Genomic DNA, 21,573 nt, shown 5'->3' with positions numbered 1-21,573 from the left:
GTTTTACATTTGTTTAAACGTGAGAGTGACGCGAGCGGTCGACCAGTCGTGTCCGCCGCATGCGTCGCCTCGGCAAGACCTTCGCCGATAAATGTTCGCTCGTCGCAAGCATCAAGTTGCCGGTGATCGTTGCCCACCCTACTGGGTTTTCCAAACCGAGGGCAATGTCGTCCCGTTGTCGCGTATTGAAAATCACAGTCGCAGGGATACCGCCGACGTCACTCTCACGACGCCGACGACGCCGCCAAAGTGACCGCAACCATATTGTCCTGGGGGCCGCCATTTTTTTTTTAACTGTATTCGTTTTGGTCCTAGCCAACTTTTCATCACGAATCCTCCTTAGACTAGCGCAAAGGCCCTTTGCGTACGCACGCTATTTCTGAGAAATAGCGCACGCTAAAATTGCGCACGCAAAGCGCAAAACCTGCTTTGCGTTCGCAGCATGCGCAGTGGCGACGACGCTATTCTTTGCGTGCGCAAAGCTTTAGCGTGCGCTATTCTAAAACTCCCGATTATGTCAAAAACTATTGTCGTTCCGTACATCCACAAAATATTGAAAATATTGTAGAGCCCTTCCACTTCATGTGAAGATGGAGGACCAGCGAACCTGTTATCTTTACGAGGTCTAGGGCGATACCTAGAGGGCGACCTCAAGGACGACTTCTATGACAACCTCGAGGACGACGCTTAGAGGACGACGTCTAGGACGACCTCGAGGACAGCGTCTAGGACGATCTCAAGGACGACTTCTAAGACGACCTCGAGGACGACGTCTAGGACGACATCTCGGACAATCTCAAGGACGACTTTTAGGACGTCCTCAAGGACGACTTCTAAGACGACGCCTAGAGGACGACCTTAACGTCGTTTTTTATGTCGTCCGAGAGGTTGTCCGCGAGGTCCTCCTAGAAGTCATTCTTGATGCCGTGCCTAGGACGACCTCTCGGACGATCTCAAGGACGACTTTTAGGACGACATCGAGGACAGCTGCTATGACGGCCTCGAGGACGACGTCTAGGACAACCTCAAGTCGTCCTTGAGGTCGTTTTAGACGTTGTTTTCAGAATCGTCCGAGAAGTCGTCCTTGAGGTCGTCCTGGAGGTCGTCCCTGAGGTTGTCCTAGAAGTCGTCCTTGATGTCGTCCTAGATATCGTCCTTGAGGTCGTCCTAAAGGTCGTCCTTAGGCGTCGTCCTTGAGGTCGTCTGACCATAGTACAGCTTCACTGGTCATCCTTCGCCACAGTGGAAAGGCTGAACGTTTTTTTATTCATACTTGCCACGACCACGATGGCCACGACCAATGGGAAGTTTTCAGTCGACATGTGAGGGTGCATTCTTTTCCCCAGACCCTAGCGTATAACGGCTTCGCTGTAAAAACAATTTTCTCACGCTCCCCATGCATTTGTGACCGAAGTTAGAACCTCCGGGCGTTCGCCGCTAGTCACCGAGAGATGGCGTTCTAGATTGCGCTACTCTGCTCCATAGTGCTCCACGTTTACCCACTGGCACCAGGTGTCTGCGCATGCGCAGTACCGACAGCAGCGCCGTCGCACCGACGTGACCTCAGAAAAGCGAGTTGGTCTTTGCAACAGCCCTTGTAGAATAACTTGCCTGTTTGCAAAAGAATGCGTCGCTGCATATTCGGGGATCTTTCGGAGACAACAAACAGATCGTTCGGTTGGAACTCGCGTTCCATCAGTCAGTACGCGAGACCCGGCCGATCGCTGACTTGGCTTTCGTGTCCAACACGAGACCCGCGCTGGCCTTCGGTAGGTGACGCAGAAAATTCAGCACTATGGCTTTCTATCTAGGCGGTTTTGGCCAAGTTCAATAGTGTGACCACCTGCGTTCGCTTATCCATCTTTTCTCAAAAGCCAGACAACGAGGACTATGCTATCACACTGAAGGTAGCAGCAGAAGGTTAGGGCCTTGGTTGTGTCCTCAACTTTTATTCGAGTGAAAGTTGAATAGCGTTGGTACTAGGAACTGAGAGATGAGTAACCCCTGCACCCAGTCCTTATCAGGAAGATTTCCTCCGATGCTTCCTCCGATGATTGGAGCTTCGCGTTGGGACCTATTGCAATCGGCGGTAAATAACCAGAGACGCGTCCCCGGACGGAGGCACGTTCTGTGCGATGCACTCACGTAGTTTTCAATGCCGTGTTTAATCTGTCCGATTTACTGCGTTTTTTTTATGAACAGCGTCTGGCGCAATCTGAACGAACACACCGGATAGACTGAGCGGCACACTAACACGAAGACCCTTGGCATATAACGCCGGAGGATTTGCTGTTAAGAATGTGTAAACAGAACTAGCATATCATGCATAGTCGGTGACAGGTTAAGGGTAAAGCGGAAAAAGATGAGAGGAGTTTCTTCTGAACTTTGGACCAGTCACCGACTGTATAGATAACTTTCAGGCAGGCGTCAAAGTTTCCTGAACCAGCGAAAGAGCGGAAACCAAAGTGGTTTCTTAAATCATGCAAAAGTCCAAAGAAACGCCAATTCGGGTCTATTGACAAAATACATCAGCTTTTAGAGCGCAGCTGTGTGTGGTTGACGAAGGAATTGTGACTCCAGGAATAGGAAAGGTAAGACGTAAAGTGCGCGAAGTAACTGGGTATCGGTTGTCTCCGTTTAACATCGCAGTGCTGACGACGAGAAGACTAAGTACCTGCTCTTGGAACGCAAGTTTCTGTACCTGTGGGGGGAATCTGACTTCGGAAATAAACACAGTTCGCGGAAAGCTCGCGTTACGCTTTTATTTGCTGCTCCTCTCGTCCCGTACGACGAGCCCGACTTGTTCGATTCGGGGCCGCCATGATGAGATGCAGGCGACGGAGGAACTTTGCTCCCCTGCTTCAGGGACGAAAGTTTCTCCCTTTCTAAAGGAACATAGGTTACAAGACCGTTCCTCCCCTTTGGGAGGACTATTGATACCCTTTTTTCTGAGAGTGCACAGGTGGCTGCAGTCACAACCAAAATAATTTTTCTCACAAGGTATCCTTGCAGTTCCGAAGCGCGGTGGAACACGTGCATTACACGTTAGGGGGAGTGAGTCGAAAAATAATATATGCATAATTTTTTTTCTATATTTTCACGTTTGCTTTAAAATAAATAATTAAGGCTTTCAGTTGAATCACCTCGAACATGCTTGGAAGATGCTTGAGAGGTGTTTGCAGATAATTCGGTCTACAACGAACACCGAGTCTTTTGCCTGAAGTATCAGCAGTGTGTCTGCGTTTTAGGAACGAAATTTCCCTTAAAATTTCCACTTAAAGTCGCAGTACGGAAAAATCGTTTTCGAGCTCTTCGTACGCGCTTCAACGACGCCAAAGGTGCGCATCGATGAGCCCCTTCCCTTGGACGCCGATAGCGCAAACCCTCCTAGATGACAAGGCCGCAATGCGGGATGTGTTCACGCCAAGTACCGGAGGTCAGCGCGAGGCAGAACAGACATTGGATACTATAGTGGAACGTCTACGTGTGGCTGGGAATCGTGTTCTTCTTGATTGGACACGAGGCCCAGCCAAACGCTGACGACACACTCCTGTCCAACCTGTGCATCGCGCTGGCCCCTGTTAGATGACGTAGTTTGCACCTCATCTAACGCGTCATCAAGCAGTAAGCCTCGCCACCTACGTGCTCCCTTCCTTCTTCTTTCTCGGGCAGGAAGAGAGAGTTTACGCTCGCGATAAATACTAAATTACGAGATGCGGTGATCCACAAAAAAAATATGATTCCCAAAGTTTTAAATTTTTTAATCTTTTTTTTTTTACTGTTGGCCCGGGGGGGCATTTCTAGGTAAAAAAGTCGCCATTTATTTTATATTTTTATTCTTTTACAATACGAAAAAAAAATTACATTGTCCGAACCTGCTGCCAACGTCACACTCATAATTCATAGCAGCAAACTCTTCATTATATTTCTTAAACGCGAGGTTCATATTAAAGACAACAAGGCAGAAAGAACAGCATGAAACAGGGGCTAGATGGGAAAAGTCGAGAAACGGAATGAATACTTCATTCACGCTTTTTTTTTCCATAATCTTTTTGGGGGAGGAGGGGGCTGTGGCAAGCAGTTTTATACTGATTTTTTTTCTCCCCCCTCGCTCCTTGTATGAAGAAAAATAAGATTTAAATTTTAAACTTGAGCGTTGCTGTCAGGTTTCAACATGATGTAGTACACGTTCCCTGACGTTTTCATTTATGTAGTCGCTAAATCTTGCGATCACCCTGGGAAAAGGTGATGGTGTTTGTGGCGAGAGTTCGAAGCGGTTTGTAGTTGGTTCCAAGTTTCTTTATTAAATGCCTTAGCATTTCTTCCAGTCACCTCCACCTCCACCTCCACCCCCCCCCCCCCCCCCCCGGACCCTCCGAAAAATTCAGGACGTCACATCGAAACGCACGCATGCACAAGCGCAGGAAAATGTAAAATTCCGTCTTTTCAAGAAAAATACGAAAAAAAAAACAACCTTGAAAAACACTTGCCGCTAAAACTTCCATCAATGCGGATTTAGCCAAAAAACTCAAAATTTCGAAGTCATGACACCAATATAAAAAAGCAAAAAAGACCGTATTTTGCAGATAAATCTCATAAAAGCACAGGGTCAGTCGTCCCGAGGAGAGGTCACTTTAGTTTCCTTTGAAATCTCGGACTACTGACAAAGGGGGGTCTACCTTTTAGCTCGTCAAGGTTCGTTCTGGACAACGGGTCACACATGGTACCTCTGGGTCGGGTCAAAAGTCATTGTTTCGGTTTCTAGTCTGGGCCATTCTGTTTGTGTGGTTAAGAAAAGGTAATGTTTTAAAAGCGAAAAAAAAAACTAATCACGCCCTTTCCCCTAACACACACACAAGCGCATTGATTATAACTTGGTGAGATTGTCGCACTTCTTAAAGTCCAAAGGACGCTGAATAAACTTCATCGCCTTCAACAAAACGCAAGTCTATACAACCCTCGGTCACCTGTCTTGGCTCCGCTGGAACGGTCGATTGCCACATGCCTTCGCCGGATTGTCGAGGAAGCTATATAAATGGCGTTAGAAGAATTCAAAGCACCAACACGACGCTCCGCTTTTTATAGGTCCCAGCTGCTCGACGGAGGGGAGGTGGTGGCGCCCCGCTAAATTCGGACGTCCTCCGCTGGGCTCCTTTTGCTCCCCGGAGCGAATTATGAGCACAAGACTCGAGGCTACACGAGACACACTGCAGATTGTCTGATTCCAGCCCTGATTGCAGATTTCGGATGTGTGCCACTGCCCATGACCTTGAGTCGTGGGCGAAAAAAATAAATAAACGTTTGTGCATCGGATAATACGAAAGCGTAGCGCGAATGTGGTCGTTCCTTAGTTCAAGTAGCATTTTTGCTGGCTTTTTTTTATTATTTTTTTTTGTGAACGGGTATTGAAGTGTTTTTTGTTATCGTTTATTTATGGGCATAACTCAATCTACGGGCTCGAAGCATTCTAAGAAACCCAAGTTCAGAATGATAGTCGTCCGATTTCCATATTAAAAACGGGATCATATAAAAACGGGATCATAATTTTTTTCTGCTATGTTGCTGCATGCTACCGCATTGTTTGCCGTGTGCAGGCTTAAAAAAAAATAATGTGCGCCGTCGCTTTTTGCCACGAAGTGGCGGTCAATTTGAATGTATTGCCTTGGTTTTGCATGCAGTGTTTTAACGCGAGAGCGCTAAGGAGTGCGTGGCACAGAAAAGCCGGCGTCGGGGGCGTGACGAGAAAATGGCGGACGCGAAAATGCTGATTGGTCGATGGGGTAATGACGTCACAGCCACATGACCTCGAGCGGGAATGTCAAGCAACGCACAACGCTCACGTGAAACGCGACGTCACGCGTGGAATGAAAGTGATTAAAAGACATGACATGTAATGCGAATTAAACGTCGCCACATGTCTCGAATGACTTCACTTTAGGAAGTAATTTATTTGCCTAAAAAAAATTTGAAGACACACGAACCCACGACGTGTCGGTTGCGAGCCAGACGCGCTACTGATTAGGCCACATTGTCCGCCGCATTTCCTGCTCACTGGCAGGAACAACATGAGAAGCCATTGAGAAAGCTATGCGAACGGGGCCCGACAACGCTATCGCGTTCCGCTTTTATGTTTTACTGCTTACGGTTTTTAATGTTTGATTTGTCCTGCTCAAATAGTTTTTCGTCCTCTGTGAGAGATTAATTTTGTCTGGGCATGCTGGAGAGTCTGGCCGTCAAGGGGAGCCGAAGGAAAGAGGGGGAGGGGTCCGTATTGGCGGGCATGTCAAAGCCTTTTGTGACGGCCCCCCCCTTAGACAACTGTATTCCTCGACGGTTGTAATCTGATTACTTTTTGAAGTACTCCAATTCTTTGTCACCGTTACTATTGTTCTCTCCACTTTATAATAACACCCTTTGTTTGCACAAGTTTTCTACCAAGGAATCATCGAACCTGGCTTGGTTTACTGAAATTGGTGGGTCAAGAAGATATGTAGCTCATAGTTCGGCGATTCTAAGTCAACAATGAAGAGTACGAGACACACGTCTTTTGAGCTGGTAGAAAATCTATTATTTAAGAAATCTGAAGTAATCGAAAAAGTAATGGATTTTTTTAAAGTAACGGCCAATTACTTTTTTTTCTTCAAGTAATCACGTAATCTAAATGAATACTTTCTTTAACAAGGATATAATTGCAATTGTAATCGATTATTTTTACACCGGAGCCTTTAAGGGCTAGTTTCCCCAGTTTCGTGTCCATTGACACATAAATCTCGACACAACCCTCTGGACAGCTACCGCCGTCGCTCATAGATGGCGCCACATAGTACAGCTCCGCTGCTCTTTTTTCTTCACCAGAGTGGAAAGGCTAAAAGTTTTTAGTAACGCATACAATATTGGTTATAGGGCAGGCAAGAGTTCGGGTAGCAAGACATAAGCCCAACCCGGCATATTCGAATGCCGAAACCGGGGAATAATGCAGCGTCGCATCTTCGATGTGACATCACGACGTGTCCCACTTCTATCACCTTTCAATGCAGCCCCCCCCCCCCCCCAAAAAAAAAAAAAAAAAAAAAGAAGAACGAAAAAAACAAACACAAGTTGTAGTACGACAACGGCGGTCCTTCTGTCTGAACGGGTCACGAAGGAATTTGTGCCTTCCCAGTTATTGAATAGACATAACGGGTCATCTCAATCGCCCAAAGCAAGGAAGATCTCATTTGTACTTTGCGGTTCCCCGCCATTCTCCTCACCAACTTTCTCAGAAAGAAGGCAAAGGGAGACGTAAATAACTATAGCTTTTCTAAAAAAAAAAGAAAAGAAATATATATACGCGAGTTTTTGTTTAACAATTTTTTTATCCTTTTAGGGTTTCAAGAGCTATATGTTACATTCAAAATTAATACATAATTTGCCAAACGCATTTTCAGCAATCGGAGAACCAGCCCATGCCACGCGTGCAACGTGAGTTTCCACTAGAGCTATTCGGGAAGCGAATTTCAGCACAGCAATTTGGATATATGGATTCTCCGGTTTCACTACAAGGAAATCTGATGAGCAATGAACATACATCATCGCGAACCAGTTCGCCAGGCCTGATAACAATATCAGCCTCAGGAAATGCATAAATACCTAGAATTTATTTTTTCTTTCAGAAAAAAAAAATTGAGACATTTGTGATGGGCGAACCATGTGCGCCGTTCAAAGGCTCTACGGTAAAAGAAAATAACACATGTGAAGCAGCCCACTTTGTATATCACAAACCTTTAGAATGTTCCAACGAGTCGAGAACGACAACAACAAAACGCAGTTCCATGTGCGCACGCATATGCTTATGAGAAGAGATCTCCGTATAATCTACGCTTAGACCATCGGCACATCAATCCCCGATTTTCTTGAGGGCGCCGCCATTTTGGTGCTTAGTGCTGATGTGGTCGCAAATGGTGACCGTTACAATTAAAAAATGCGATTTTTAAACAATCCTGGTCGACAGAACACCGTTTTCTGCGAATTCAAAAAAAAAAATTCAAATACCTGGCAACCATATTTTGAGTTTTAACCATAGAGTTAATATATTATTCTAGGGATAAAGGTCCCATGCATTCGGGCCGCTTCGGAACGGTGGGGCATAGACGCAGGCATCGGTGGTACCAGTTGGTGGTCCCGATGGTACCATATTTCTGGCGACGCCTTAATATTCACATAGAGGCAGCAAAGCATCGCTTTTAAGGTCTCTATCTAGCTATTTTCTAGCTCACTTTACACGAAAGCACTGGAATTCCGCACTGTGAAAAAATAAATAAGGTTGACAAGCTCTCGAACAACTTCAACCTGTCGAGGCAAAGCGAACACTCCCAACCTTTCGTCTGCTTCCTTTTTCTGCTCCTCTTTCGCTCTTTTTCTCGTTCTTTCTCTCGGGAAAACTGATTTCAGTGTTCAGGATTTGCCACGTTCTGCCACGTTCTGCCTCGTCCTTCGACCCCTAGCACCGACGGACCCAACTCCAGTCTCAAGTGAAAGAGACAGTGGAAGTGGAAATGGCAGATAAGCCAAATGGCTAGATCTAGAATCCGAAATTCTGTGATCACCCATTACAAGGGAGAAGCCGAAGAAATCAAATCAAATCTAATCCAACCAATGACTAAAGTGTGGTCTAAAGTATGGTGGCTGGAACGCGTCTCGAACTGCTATGTCTAGAATCCCATTCCGCCAATGCATTGAAAGTGTCCCCGGAGTGGCAACAAATGGCGTTTCAAAAGCCAGTGTCACGCGGCTGGATGTCGCGATCCTGGCGGTTGGTCGTATAAATTTTGGAGAAAACTAAATTACAATCGGTGGATTCTTAGCAAATGCAATAGCATGACTCTTGGGAAACTCCACGCAAGTTCCCCCCTTTGGGAATTGCTAATGCCGACTTTTTCACTTTTCTGTCTTCGCTTTCTCTTTGGCTAAAGTTGAGGCTTGGGTGAGTTGGTACATACTTCGAAATTAAAAACAGCGTGGAAAGACGAGGACCAGACAAAGAAGTGACACGGACGAAGCGCTGCGTCCGTGTCACTTCTTTGTATGGTCCTCGTCTTTTCGCGCTGTTTTTAATTCTCTTTGGCTTTCTCTCTATTTTTGCTGACCCTTTTGACCTCGTTAAGGGGTCAGTGTTAGCGTTTCCCGAAAGGGGACGTGTGTGGCGTTTTCCAAGGGTTATGCTAACACATTCCGTAAGAATACACCAATAGATCTTGTAATTTTTTCCACCTTTTTTCTGTACTCTGCCTTTCGGAGTACGTCGACGCCCTTGAATACGGTCATCAATATCACTCGCGGAAAGAACCACATTCTTACCACTCGTGGAAGGAATCGCATTCATATCACTCGCGGAGGCAACCGCCATCCATCGTTTTAACTATACACACACACACATCACAGCCCACGCACCGCTACTACAGAAACCCAGAGCGAAGAACAACCGGCGATGGCAGAGCGGCAACTGAGCACGCCCGCAATCCACCTCACCGCGGCGTCTCCTCTTCTCTGGCTCAGCGCCACCAGCGCGACACTCCTCTTACGAAATCGAAAGGGCTCGTTTTGACGAAAACCCGGCGGTGTCTGTCAGTTCGTCAGCGCCGGGGAGAGAGGGAGAGGTTGACGCGCGCTGACGTCAGCGCATCGGAACAATGGGAATGTCGCACGCGTCACTCTCTCCCTCCCCTTGTCCCTCTCTCCCCGGCGCTGACAAACGAAAGACACCGCCGGGTTTTCGTCAAAACGAGCGTTCTAATGCAAAGACATCAAAAACGCACGAGGGAACGCGTGTGACACTGTCGTCGCGGTGTCCCAACTCCTGGCTTCTGAAACTTCCGTGGACTGTCAAGCTGGGGAGCGACCTGCAGCAGTACAGGCGCCTGCCACATCCACCACTGCTGCTGTGATACCGCCAAGATCAGGGCCGTCGAAAGCATGATACTTTTTTGACGTCCTCAGGCGGACACCGAGGGGTCACTTTTTTGGACGCGGTAAACACGCCAGTCGGAGACGCGTTCCAGGCAAAGTACCCTGAAGCGTGGCTCATTTAGTGACCCTATCCGGATGAATATACCACTGCTTGAGAATGTAAAGGGATTGTTGAGCAGGCGGCCTTTTCTAGGCTGACAGTGTCTTCTGCAGCGAGCATTCTAGCAGTCTCATCCTTCGTTGCGGGAGGTGGCGGCTGCTGCCGCTGTCTTTCCCACAGGCCGCTCGGCGTTGCGTCATCGTAGAAGTCCCGCAGCCGAACACTGTGGTAGACCATCATCACCTCGAAGACAACAGCCAGCAAGAGGATGCCCGAAGACAGTCCGTGGTAGGCGTAGCGCAACTTCTCGGTGTCGTAGATCCAACACACTCCCGGCTGACCGCACTTGTCCTCCCACACCAGGCAGGACCAGTCGAAGATGGCGCCGTACAAGATGGGGTACGGGATGTAGGCTGCATAAAAAGGGCAAAGTCTTTTCCTCGACTGGCGCGTTTAGCGCTCTAGCTGCGTATTGTTCACGTATCCAAAGTGGCCCCAAAGTGTAAAAAATGACGTCACAGGAGACGGCGTGTCATATGCTGTCAGTTGGCGGCTAGTCGTAGAAGTGCCGGCAGAATAGACGAGCGATCGCCACTGTCGCTGTCGTCGAAGCGTACCACCTCGTTGCTCGAGAAGCTTCCGTGAACTTATGTGTTTACTGCGTCCACATTTGTGGACGCAGTAAACGCATCAGTCTCGGGCGCCTGAGAGCTGTTAACAAGCCACAAAGACCGACGGGTGCGCAATGGCCCACATCGAGGAAATATGATCATAATAAAGCCGCATAAAATAAGTAGTGAGAAAGCGACCCAACTGTTGATATTCTCACGGGACCACAGAAGGCGAAGACGAGCAGCACGCGACGTTCTTCCACTCGACACACTAAATTAACTTTAATTTTTCTTTTATTATTAAAAGTTGATAAACTCAAATTTCCAGTAGCATCGACGCCCCTGACTTGGAGGCACAATTTGAGTTTACGTTTTTCGACTTGACAGGGTCAAATTCCGACTCGAGGATTCGCAAGCCGACGGAGTCATATTCCGGTGTAGGTGCAGTGCAACAAATACCTCATGCTCAAATGTAACCAACCGCTAGCACAAAAAAAAAAAAAAAAAAAAAAATCATTGAGTATGTAAGTATGCCAATGCAAGTAATGAATCGCAGACCAGTAGAACACCCAGTGCAGCCTTATAATCTCCAAAACATTTTTTTTATTTTTTTTTTCTTCCTCAATTACAAAAACAAAGCTACGCATTGCCGAACGCCCACTCTTCGTACAAACGAAGCGATAGCAGTTTGGAACGTGTGTCAAACTTTCAAAGCGTACCGTTATCTCGTTCAAAAGTTACGAGATTTTCGAATAATCGTATTTTAAATAGGAAATAATTAATATATATGAAATGGCTGAGGTGGGACTTTAATGTCAGGCATGCTCAGGAACAACGCACACGGCTACGGCGGTCTGTGTGTAGGACCATATATCTATACTTTCACAGTTGCTAAAGCGCACTTAATTTTGACCTTACCCGTTCTCTATCAAACATATTTCAGGTAAAAACATTATAAATATATAAAAAACAAACATTTTTTAAAATTTTTATTGTCTTTGCTGCCCCCCTCACATATATACGCACACGCACACACGAGCCAGTACTGCAAATACGAAATTTTTCTCATTTCATCGGGAGAGCGCTGTAACCTGTATGAGTGTACTGTAGTGTGCGGAGAGTGGGTGACAATCGCCCCGTTTAGTTTCACGCTGAGACAAATTAAAGAGCAGCTTGTTTCTTTAATAAAGAGAAAAATAAAAAGCTCACTGAAGATGCTCGAAAGGCCCTCTTGAACTCCCAGCGCCATGGCCTTTTCATGGCGAGCCACAGTCCTGCAAATTTAAGCAAATCACCAAACCCTCACGTCGAGCTCACATCTCTGGCCACTGTATGTATTCCGAGCGATACCGTTAACGCGAACACGACTTTGGCGTTTTTTCGTATTTTACTTCGAAAGGGTTCTCGTGGGCATCGAAATTTACCCCTTAGGTTAGTTCCCGACCTGAGCACTTTCCCCCACTCTAGTATAGTTTTGATGACAGTCCTTCAATACTAAAAGAAAAACAGAAACAAAAGGTGTGGCTTGTTTGCGCTCACAATACCACGGAGTGTATACACTTGCTCTTTTACGTACTAGAGCCCACCAATCCAGTTTCGGATTGGGCAGCGCCCTTTTTAACAGCCTCTGCTTGATGACTTGAAGAAACTGGATGGATGGATGGATCGATACGGCCGAACCATGGAGGTAGGAAGAAGAAGAGGCGATATACCGAGTCAAGCCAGCCAAACGACACAATCCTAAGAGAAGCCGGAAGTAGAGGACGCGGACGGTGGAAACGGCACCAAGGGTGACCAAAACAGCTGTTGGCCATCGTCATGGGCGGTTGATTTTGGCCATCGTCATGGGCGTGTCCCTCCGCACTTCTGGCTTCACCTCTGGTGGCGTCATGCCGCCTCCCGAAGCTTTCTACATCCGAGAGAGAGAGAGAAGTCTTGCAAAAAAGGAAAAACCAAAGTTGGAGTTACAGTCATAGGCCGAACGGTCATCGTTGGATTGGGGGAGGGGATAACAGCTGATAGAAGAGAAAATTGTGAAAAAATTGGCTTCATCCATGGGCTGAACCCTTTTATTCGATCGGCGGCTTGCGCCACTTAGCCAAAGCTAATCCAAAAACAAGCGCGTCTGGTGTGACGTCACCAAAGTAAAAAGAAAAAAAAATCTTTTGTGGTATATTCCATCATTTATCGATCCTCTGTGACGTCATGGCGTCACCTGACGTCACGGTGTTTCATCACGTGACCACGTGAAGTCCCAAGGAAACGTAATACTGTAGCGCCAGTTTCACATGTCGTTATGATGTCACGTGACATCCTGATATCACGCGATGACCGCCATGCTGGCGACGTCACGTGAATACCGTGACGTCATCAGAGTTCACGTGAAAACGTCATGGAAAATCTTCCAAAATGCTGATGACGTCCTGCGAACACCGTACCGTCATCAGCATGACGCCACCATCGAAACTCGACGCCACAGACAAGAAATCGCTAAGAAGTGGTTCATGTATAGCTATACGCTCCGTGCGGGAACTATAGGGGGCGCTTTGAAAAGCGCGCGTAGCGCCGCTAGCGGAGGAGCTGGCGTTCGACAGTGAGGCGCGCTCAGCAGCCTGCGGCGCCTTTTCGCGTGCGAAGCTGTGGCGGCGGAAGTGCGCAAGGACGGAAGTTTTGCTTTTTGAGTCGATAAGTTGAAGGTGACGTTGCATGAGTGCTGGGGCAGGTTTAATAAGGGTATTTAGATGTTCTCCGCTTTTTATATATTAAGTTTGAGTCGTTATTAGAAATAATTTCTTTAGTTGCGGTCGAAAAAGGGGCTTGAGCAATTTTCCGAAAAAGTAAGACGGCCGCCACCATAATTGCTCTCAGTGGGAAATTTGTTTCGCTCGTCGCTGTAAACGTAAGGCTGCTGGGACGATTATATTTGGAGGCGAGTGAGATGTCCACTAAGTTTGTGCGCTAAGTGTGCAAAGTTTTATTAAGACAGCAGGTGTGAAAGTTATGGTTCGAACGAATAAAGCTCTCAGGAATATCCAATATTGGACCCAAAATGATGTGCTATAACCGGGCTGTGCGAAGTGCAGATTTGGACACACAGGTTCTTGGACATGACCGTAACTTGACACAACGCTTGTATACCAAAAACAGGTGGCCTAGGCAAACCAGGTGGAAATTTGGTTTGGGCGGCATAACTGAATGGGAAACGGTTTTGACCGTGAAAGAGCTCTCAAAAGTATACCACGCGTCGTGGGAGATGGATACTTTACAGGTAGGAAGGGACTAGTGCACTGTACCTCCAATTGAAGTAACTTTGCGAAAGGTAGCTTCAAAGCCGAGAAAACCAAGTTGCCGGCCAACACATGGTTTGACCGTCAAAGGCTTTTGCGGTCAGCTGTTGTGTAGTAATCTTGTTGAGCGAGGTGCTGATTTTCGGCACACAGGCACTTTGACAACCGCAACTTGACAAAACACTTATTATGCCTAAAAGAGGTGGCATAGCTTAACCAGGTGGAAATATTTTTGGCCAGCGTAACTAAATGGGAACCGGTTTTGACCGTCAAAGACTGTCAAAGAGAATACCACTCATCATGGCCGGGAGGTGCACACTTTACGGGTAGGATTAGGAAGGGACCAGTGGACGGTACTTCCAGTTCGAATAACTCTGCAATAAATGGCTCTAAAGCCGAGAAAAATATTGTTTTCTACAAGACTCGGGGTGTCAGCGTTTCCACATCCAAAAGGAGGCTGATAAAAAAAGAAAGCACACCACATAAACTTCCATACTCAAACATCAATTGTCCAGTGATTCCAAGTTTCATTGTAGTTTTCCTTAGATTCATATTTGTCACCTTTTGTACCGTCTGAATCTTTCTTCATGAAGTACAGACCGCGTGCCATACTAGTCCGGAAATATCATCGACACGTACGATGGGGACGAAACTTTTTTTGTGGGCATTCCTTTAACGAAATTCGCACTGCATACACGCGAGTGTGGGATTGCATTTCAGTTCGAGCTGAGATATGTAGGCGTTACTGGTACGAAAACGAACGCAGAGCGCAAAGCGGCATGCAGTGTAGAATATGTCAGCCGTGCCGAAGCAGTGGCAAACATGATCGGGAGACCAAATTTCTCGAGTCGTACGGCACGGGTCCATCGTTGTCGCTGTCCCACAAAACATCGGCGAGGTGAAAAACTGCGAAACTTCGTCCCCACGAGATACGACGCATAACTATTGGAGCACTTAACGACGCGGCAGTTCATGCTGTCGACCCAGCGCAACCGCACCGCTCCGACTTCAATGCGTACCAATGCGCGCGGCGTAGTTTCGTTTCGCAGGGGCTCCCACTGCCTACCTTCGGCAACGGCCGCGCGGCAACGCGCCGGTCGCGTCGCACGGAGTGTATACAGGTAGAAACTGAGCGAGAGGGGGAGGAGGAGATGAGAGTGTGCAGGGACTGGGCAGAACGTCGAGCTCTGATTGGGATGATTGGTGGGTAAGCGCAAAGCTAGCTGACTGTCTCTACACACTGTACGAACGCGAAAGCCGGACGACGGTGTTCGGCGTTCGAACGCGCTCGAGTGGAGCTCGGCGGTCTGCCGTCCCCGCGCGCTCTCCTCTCCTACTGCTCCTCGGTTGCCATGTATATGCATTTAATAAATGCCCGCTAATTCAGACACCAAAATGCTTCGTATTACGACGGTTGAGACAACATCCGTACCTCAGCCCCACGATGGTGTGTCCCACGGTGGTGGTCCGGGTGATGAAGCCCATCAGCGACGTCAGGACGATGAAAAAGAGGACGTTTTGGCACTGTTCGTTGCAGAGGCCCAGGTAAGGAAGTTCCGAGACTGCTTCCCTCTCGGCGCCATCCAGGCAAGAACAGTCCTCCAGGCTCATGGAACCAGTTTTCTGCAGCGCAGGCACGCACGAAAAATTAACCACGTTCGTGCCACGGTTCCCATATCTCAGTTTCCAAAATAGAGTTGCAACTTGGGATAATGATGTAGAATACCCGAGACTGTGGTAAAAGCTGGGAAACTTGGCTGAAGAGAAAAGACAGGAAAAAAGAACGTCTCGTTCTTTTCCCCTGTCTTCTCTCTTCAACCAAGTTTCCCAGCTTTGAAAAATGTCTCGGGTATTCCGCATCATGATCAACTTCCACCAGCTGGCCTGCGCACTCACTGTTTTTTTCGCTTGGGATAAGAGGAGAAAAGGCAGAAAATGGTTCTGGGGATAGGAAGAGGGGGGATTACTTGGTGCTATGCATTGCTTGCATTGCCATTACATTAGCTGCCATATGTGTTGCCCTGCTGCTGGGTGTGTTTCTAGCGAAATAAATTTGTAACACCGAATCGGCTGCCTTCTTCAAGAACAAGTAGGAATGACCACCAGACGGTGAGACGACGTCACCTGTAAGTCCTATATTGGTTCGTTTGTATGCCTACGAGGAAAGAGCCTTTTTTTCTTTTTACTTAGTCATCACGTGTTGATGACACGTGGCCCTATGATTATCTAAGAAACGCAGCGTGAATGAGAGGTAGTCAGAAACTGTCCAATATGAGCAGCTTACAACCTAAGAAACACAAGTGAGTATTCGTGAACTCATTAAGAATCGAAAAAGGAGCAATATTTTTACACACGGTATGCATTTGTGCAGATGTTTGGTTCAAGAAATCTGATCTGCCAATCCTCGACTGCTCCAGGCACCTTCATGAAACACTATAACAGTTAGGAGCTGCTAAATACGCTTAGAATATCGAAAGTCAGGGTCCATATCACATGAGCGAATGACGTTTTAGCGAACAGCGACATTTGAGCGAATCGACGTTTTAGCGAATAACGGGGGCGCGCGTTAACCCATCCGCCGCGCTGCGCTTTCGCCGCTTCGCGGCGACAGTCTGCGGCGGCTCATTACAAAAATGTGAACCCATTTGGCCCACCCGAAAACGCCGCTTCGCGGCGTCCGAGTGTTCGCTAAAGTGTCATTCGGTGAAACGTGGGCGTTCGCTAAAACGTCAATCGGTCAAGTGAGTGCCTCCCTTTTAAAAGTATACGCTCTATCTGGTAGCTGCTGAGCCAATTATCCAAAGACCGCCGTTGTTTGGGACCGTATTTTGATCGCGTATGTGACACGAGGACCGCGTCAGCGTTCGCCGTGAACTCGTATCCAATCAGACGCTTCGTGCCCAAGAAATGGCGGCCACCAATGTTGCTCGATGGGGTTTTAAAAATGGGGTCCATTTCTCATCTACAGAGGAGACATCAGACACTTATTGAGGCTCGCGAATTTTCCGCAGTCTATACGCACGCATAACACGATTACTTTATCTAAACCATTTGACGGTTTAGACCAACCGTTTAACGGCGTGAACGGAACTGTAAAACCGCGCCACCAACAACGTTCTTTGGCAACGGACGTGATAACGGACACCTCTTACATTCTGTAGTGTCCTGCAGCCTGCAAAGCAGGGCGAGAAGTGGATCGAGTTGTTAGCCGGATCGCAGATTGGTTGGAATGCCCTCGTCGTACAGTTGCAGCCTGTGCTGCACGCGGTCTCCAGTGGTGGCCTGAAGTAAACGTTTAGGGGAAAAAAATTACTACCAAGAAGAAACCGATTCATTGAGTTCATTAACAGCTGAATATATGGCTGTCAACGCTAACTTGCTGCCCGGTGACGAACAAATTGACGGAAAAAGTTCAACCCTCTGTGAGCATTCTCACGAGAAAGAAAAGGATAAAAAAAAAGTTGAGGAGTTCTTTGTAGAAATGAAGAACGCATAAAAAATGACATAATTTGGCTCCGTAAATTTAAACAGGTCAAACATTTGTCACAAAAAGTATTACTAAATCCTAAATAATAATAAAATAGTAACTACAAAAGCTTAACACCTCAACGTTTCTCAGCCCCGAGTTGGCTGTGTGCTGGAGACGCGCGAGCGTACAGCTACACAATCGACCATCGCCGGACAGTAATGGTGAAAGTATGGTCATTGGTGCACTGTCAGGCGACTTTGTACCTTCCGGACCTTCCAAGGAGAATTTATTTTCGCCTTGGAAAACTAAAATACTTGATTCATTGATTGATTGATCCTGACGTATGACTGCGTAGCTGTAAGCTCTCCCCTACAGCCGTTGACTGTAGTCCTCTCGACATCCTAAAGTGACATCGAGGTTCCCACCGTCCGTCCTGGGACATCGCCGTGAGGCCGACGAGGTTGATGCCCTGGCAGCCGATGAACATGCAGAGCACCAGGCAGGTCAGCTTGAGAACGTCGCAGAACGTCGTGTACGAGGTCAAAACGCGGGCTCGCGGTCGAAACGCGTTTAGAGCCAGGCCTCCGATGCCCAGACCCAGGACGTTGGTCACGAGCAGCATGGGTCCTAGAACGAGAGTAAAAATTCTCCCAATGAAGGACTTGCTACAGTCGTGCCTCGTTAATACAAAGACCCCGCTATAACAAAGACCTTGCTACAACGAAGACCCCGCTACAACGAAGACCCCGCTACAACGAAGACCCAGCTATAACGGAAAGCCCGTTATAAAGATTAACGACGACCACTATAAATTTTCCAAGCGTTATACGGGTGCAAAACAATAGTGTAAATAAACCCGCGAACTGAGTGCAATAAAATATTTTCCATAAATGTCTTTAGGTAGTGAATTTATCAGTCAAATTTCACACATGTGGGTTTTAGAGAAAAAAAAATGTAAACCCGAGAAATCCCTTTTTTCTTTTCTACGGACAGAAAGAAAAACTGTAAAAACCGTCTGGTTGACACAGCTATTCACATATGTCTCTACATAAAGCAAAAACGAGAAAGCTTACTTGATATGAAAACACCCGCAAGCAGATTCAGCAGATCCAAGCGTTTGTGGTGCCATCTATGACTGGCAGCGTCAACCAGATAGACCCTTCTCCATTTCACTAAGACTAGTTATTCGAAGATTAATTATTGCAACTTAGAAAGTAACTATAGTGACTAAAATTGTAATTATTTGCATTGACTTAGTGTTTTATTAAGATTATTTACGGCCCTGCTGCGGATTCACGTCACATATAAGGCACGCACGTGGCCTGCTCGTGCCGTTATTGCAACACCCTGGTACTCATTCTTAGAATTGTTCTTGCCAAGAAAAAACAAATCAGATGTCGCAAACTATATGCCCCAGAAGGTACGAGCTCAGCGGCAAGAGCACCATAGTGGCAGCTGACGTGACATCAATGCAAGCCGCGCATAGGCCCTTCCAATAATGGCCTTTTGTACACCGTCACGTCTGCTGGGCCGTGGAGCCCGTTCTGGACATGCGCAGTAGCTCTTTCCCGCAGGATTTTCAACGCCGCGCATTCGTCAACCTCCCAGTGTCTCGGCTCTTTTTGTCCGGGCGATAAATGCTAAAAATATGTATATAGTTACAGCGCCAGTCAACACCTCAGAAATGGCGAGTCCGTAGTGCTGGACTTCCTAAATACCATACCGGATTTCAACGAGAGGAAACGGTTTGGATACGAGTGCTTGGTCGACATTCGGCTTGAACTCGTGTACCAATTCAGCTGACCGATGGCGCGGCACTCGTGCCCGTAACGCACCACGGCCTCCAATAGATGACGTAGCAAATCCAGCACCGTGGCCTCGCTGCGTCGGTGCATGGGTGCCGAGGCATCGGCGTGTTCGCGCGCACGTACCGATGATGAAGCTGGCCCGAGAGGCGGACGTCCTGAACTGGACTTCGATGTACTTGGAGCTCATCATTCCGTGACCCAGGGTGGCGTTGCTGGCGAGCAGCCAGTAGACCAGCCGGTACTTATACACCGGGTTGTGGAACAGGGAACGAAGCGCTCTCCAGAAACTCTGCTCTGCGAAGCAACAGGGAGAAAGGGGATGCGGTTCTCGTTCTTCGTGCAACGTCACGACATCAAACTACTCGTACGTCATATACGAAAGACACGGTATTCGCGGCATGGACACGATCACAGAAATATATGCCAACGCGCCTAAAGCATCTTCAAAGCATGTGTTTATTTCTTATATCCGTATGCTTCGAACATGTCTGCAGATAGCTTTTGTAGGACAAGCCTGGACAGGACAGTCATACGAGGAAGAAACTTGCCTCAGACAGTGTCTGAAGGCTGCCCTTTGTGTAATGTATGAACGGTGTGACGACAGCTTTACGTATCTATTCATCATAGTCATCATTATTGGTATTATCATTATTGTTATGTGCGTGCGAGTGCCTCGAAACAGGTAGACTCGACAACCATCTTCCTTGTCTGACTACGCTTATGTCCTGCGCAGTGGCTGGTTGGGTCATTGAATGGAAAGCGCCGAATAAACAAGGACCAAGAAGGGGACAGAGACGAAGCGCTTCGTCTCTGTCCCCTTCTTGGTCCTTGTTTATTCGGCGCTTTCCATTCAATGATGTACCAACTAGCCCATTTATCTATTTTGCTGGTTGGGTACTTTTTATCGGGGCACCTCGTAGGAAAACCCGGAACCGCCTGATAGGAATTCAGAATACGGCGAGGGATAATACTATTATGTGAGATGAGCACGAGATCGTACACGACAAAGGGTAAAACCATTACTAGTTCCAAGGCTGAATTAGGTTTAGTCTCAATCCCTGTCATGGAACTGCCAACCATGCTGTAAGATTGTGGCAATCTTATTTTTTTGTCTGTCTTCTATAGGAGAACGTTGCCGTTTACGGTATCTGGAGATAGTATTCGCTAGTGACGTTTCCTGAGGCACTTTTTTTTTTTTATAGTACACATTTTTTGATTGAAGGACCGCTAGTTTACGCGTCCCAGACGAGGTTGGTACTCACTGCCAGCCTATGATAAACACTGTCAATAAGGCGGTCGAGCTATTATACTTTGAAAGATTCATACTTTTGCTTAATAACCACCACGTTTTTGTAGTTATGTTAAGCAACAAAACGGTCTACGGAATATTGACCTGGAATTCTGGTCGCCGATGTCTCAGCAGGCTTTTGCTCGGATGATCCTGTCGGTGCCTTCGAAGGGTCCCTGGCACCTGGGGGAGACAGATGCTTGGGAAAAAGGAGCACGGGCACGGCGATGGCGGTTAAGCACACCGCCAGAAGTGCGTAGCCCAGCCACCAGGCGCCGACCCATCGGGGATCTGTCTTCTGCACTCCAGGGTCGTCTGCGGAACGGAGAAGTCAAAATTCGTCGCATATTAGAAGCAGAGAGACGTAGGCGGTCTTCCTGAATAGTAGTTTATTCCGGCGGCTAGTTGGTCGCAGTGTTGCGGTTGCGGAGTTGCCACTTTGGGGTTTGAATGATTTTGGAATCATTCAGCATTTCAGCGACTCGGGAATGGAATGCGAATGGAATTAAAAGTGGAGGGTTGAGCCTGTTGGTGTCTAAATTACGATACGTTGTCATTTGAACTTCTCCTTGTCTCCGTGCCCTTTCCCCCTCCTCCCTTCCCTTCCCAAAAAGGTACGCCGGCCCTTACTTGAACTTCTCTTTGTCTCCGTGCCCTTTCCCCCTCCTCCCTTCCCTTCCCAAAAAGGTACGCCGGCCCTTACTTGAACTTCTCCTTGTCTCCGTGCCCTTTCCCCCTCCTCCCTTCCCTTCCCAAAAAGGTACGCCGGCCCTTACTTGAACTTCTCCTTGTCTCCGTGCCCTTTCCCCCTCCTCCCTTCCCTTCCCAAAAAGGTACGCCGGCCCTTACTTGAACTTCTCCTTGTCTCCGTGCCCTTTCCCCCTCCTCCCTTCCCTTCTCAAAAAGGTACGCCGGCCCTTACTTGAACTTCTCCTTGTCTCCGTGCCCTTTCCCCCTCCTCCCTTCCCTTCCCAAAAAGGTACGCCGGCCCTTACTTGAACTTCTCCTTGTCTCCGTGCCCTTTCCCCCTCCTCCCTTCCCTTCCCAAAAAGGTACGCCGGCCCT

General features: G+C 47.6%; 1 protein-coding gene across 1 annotated transcript in view; it reads right to left on the bottom strand.

Moving 5' to 3' along the window:
- Positions 1 to 9,528: 9,528 nt before the first annotated feature.
- The window catches only part of LOC115332108 (solute carrier organic anion transporter family member 5A1), a 34,381-nt gene continuing 22,336 nt past the window's right edge, over positions 9,529 to 21,573 (bottom strand). Inside the window, exons 3-9 of the mRNA XM_040222538.1 lie at positions 20,614 to 20,823; positions 19,344 to 19,514; positions 17,838 to 18,039; positions 17,096 to 17,225; positions 15,376 to 15,566; positions 11,866 to 11,930; positions 9,529 to 10,458 (exon numbers count right to left, since the gene is read on the bottom strand). Of these exons, the coding sequence (XP_040078472.1) occupies positions 10,073 to 10,458; positions 11,866 to 11,930; positions 15,376 to 15,566; positions 17,096 to 17,225; positions 17,838 to 18,039; positions 19,344 to 19,514; positions 20,614 to 20,823 (1,355 nt within the window). The 3' untranslated portion in view covers positions 9,529 to 10,072. The remainder of the gene's footprint in view (positions 10,459 to 11,865; positions 11,931 to 15,375; positions 15,567 to 17,095; positions 17,226 to 17,837; positions 18,040 to 19,343; positions 19,515 to 20,613; positions 20,824 to 21,573) is intronic.

Source organism: Ixodes scapularis, unplaced genomic scaffold (genome assembly GCF_016920785.2).
Source record: "Ixodes scapularis isolate PalLabHiFi unplaced genomic scaffold, ASM1692078v2 PGA_scaffold5__190_contigs__length_132052651, whole genome shotgun sequence".
In the NCBI taxonomy this organism is placed as follows: Eukaryota; Metazoa; Arthropoda; class Arachnida; order Ixodida; family Ixodidae; genus Ixodes; species Ixodes scapularis.
Note: the sequence above shows the minus strand (reverse complement) of the source record. Positions and strands in the feature narration are given on the sequence as shown.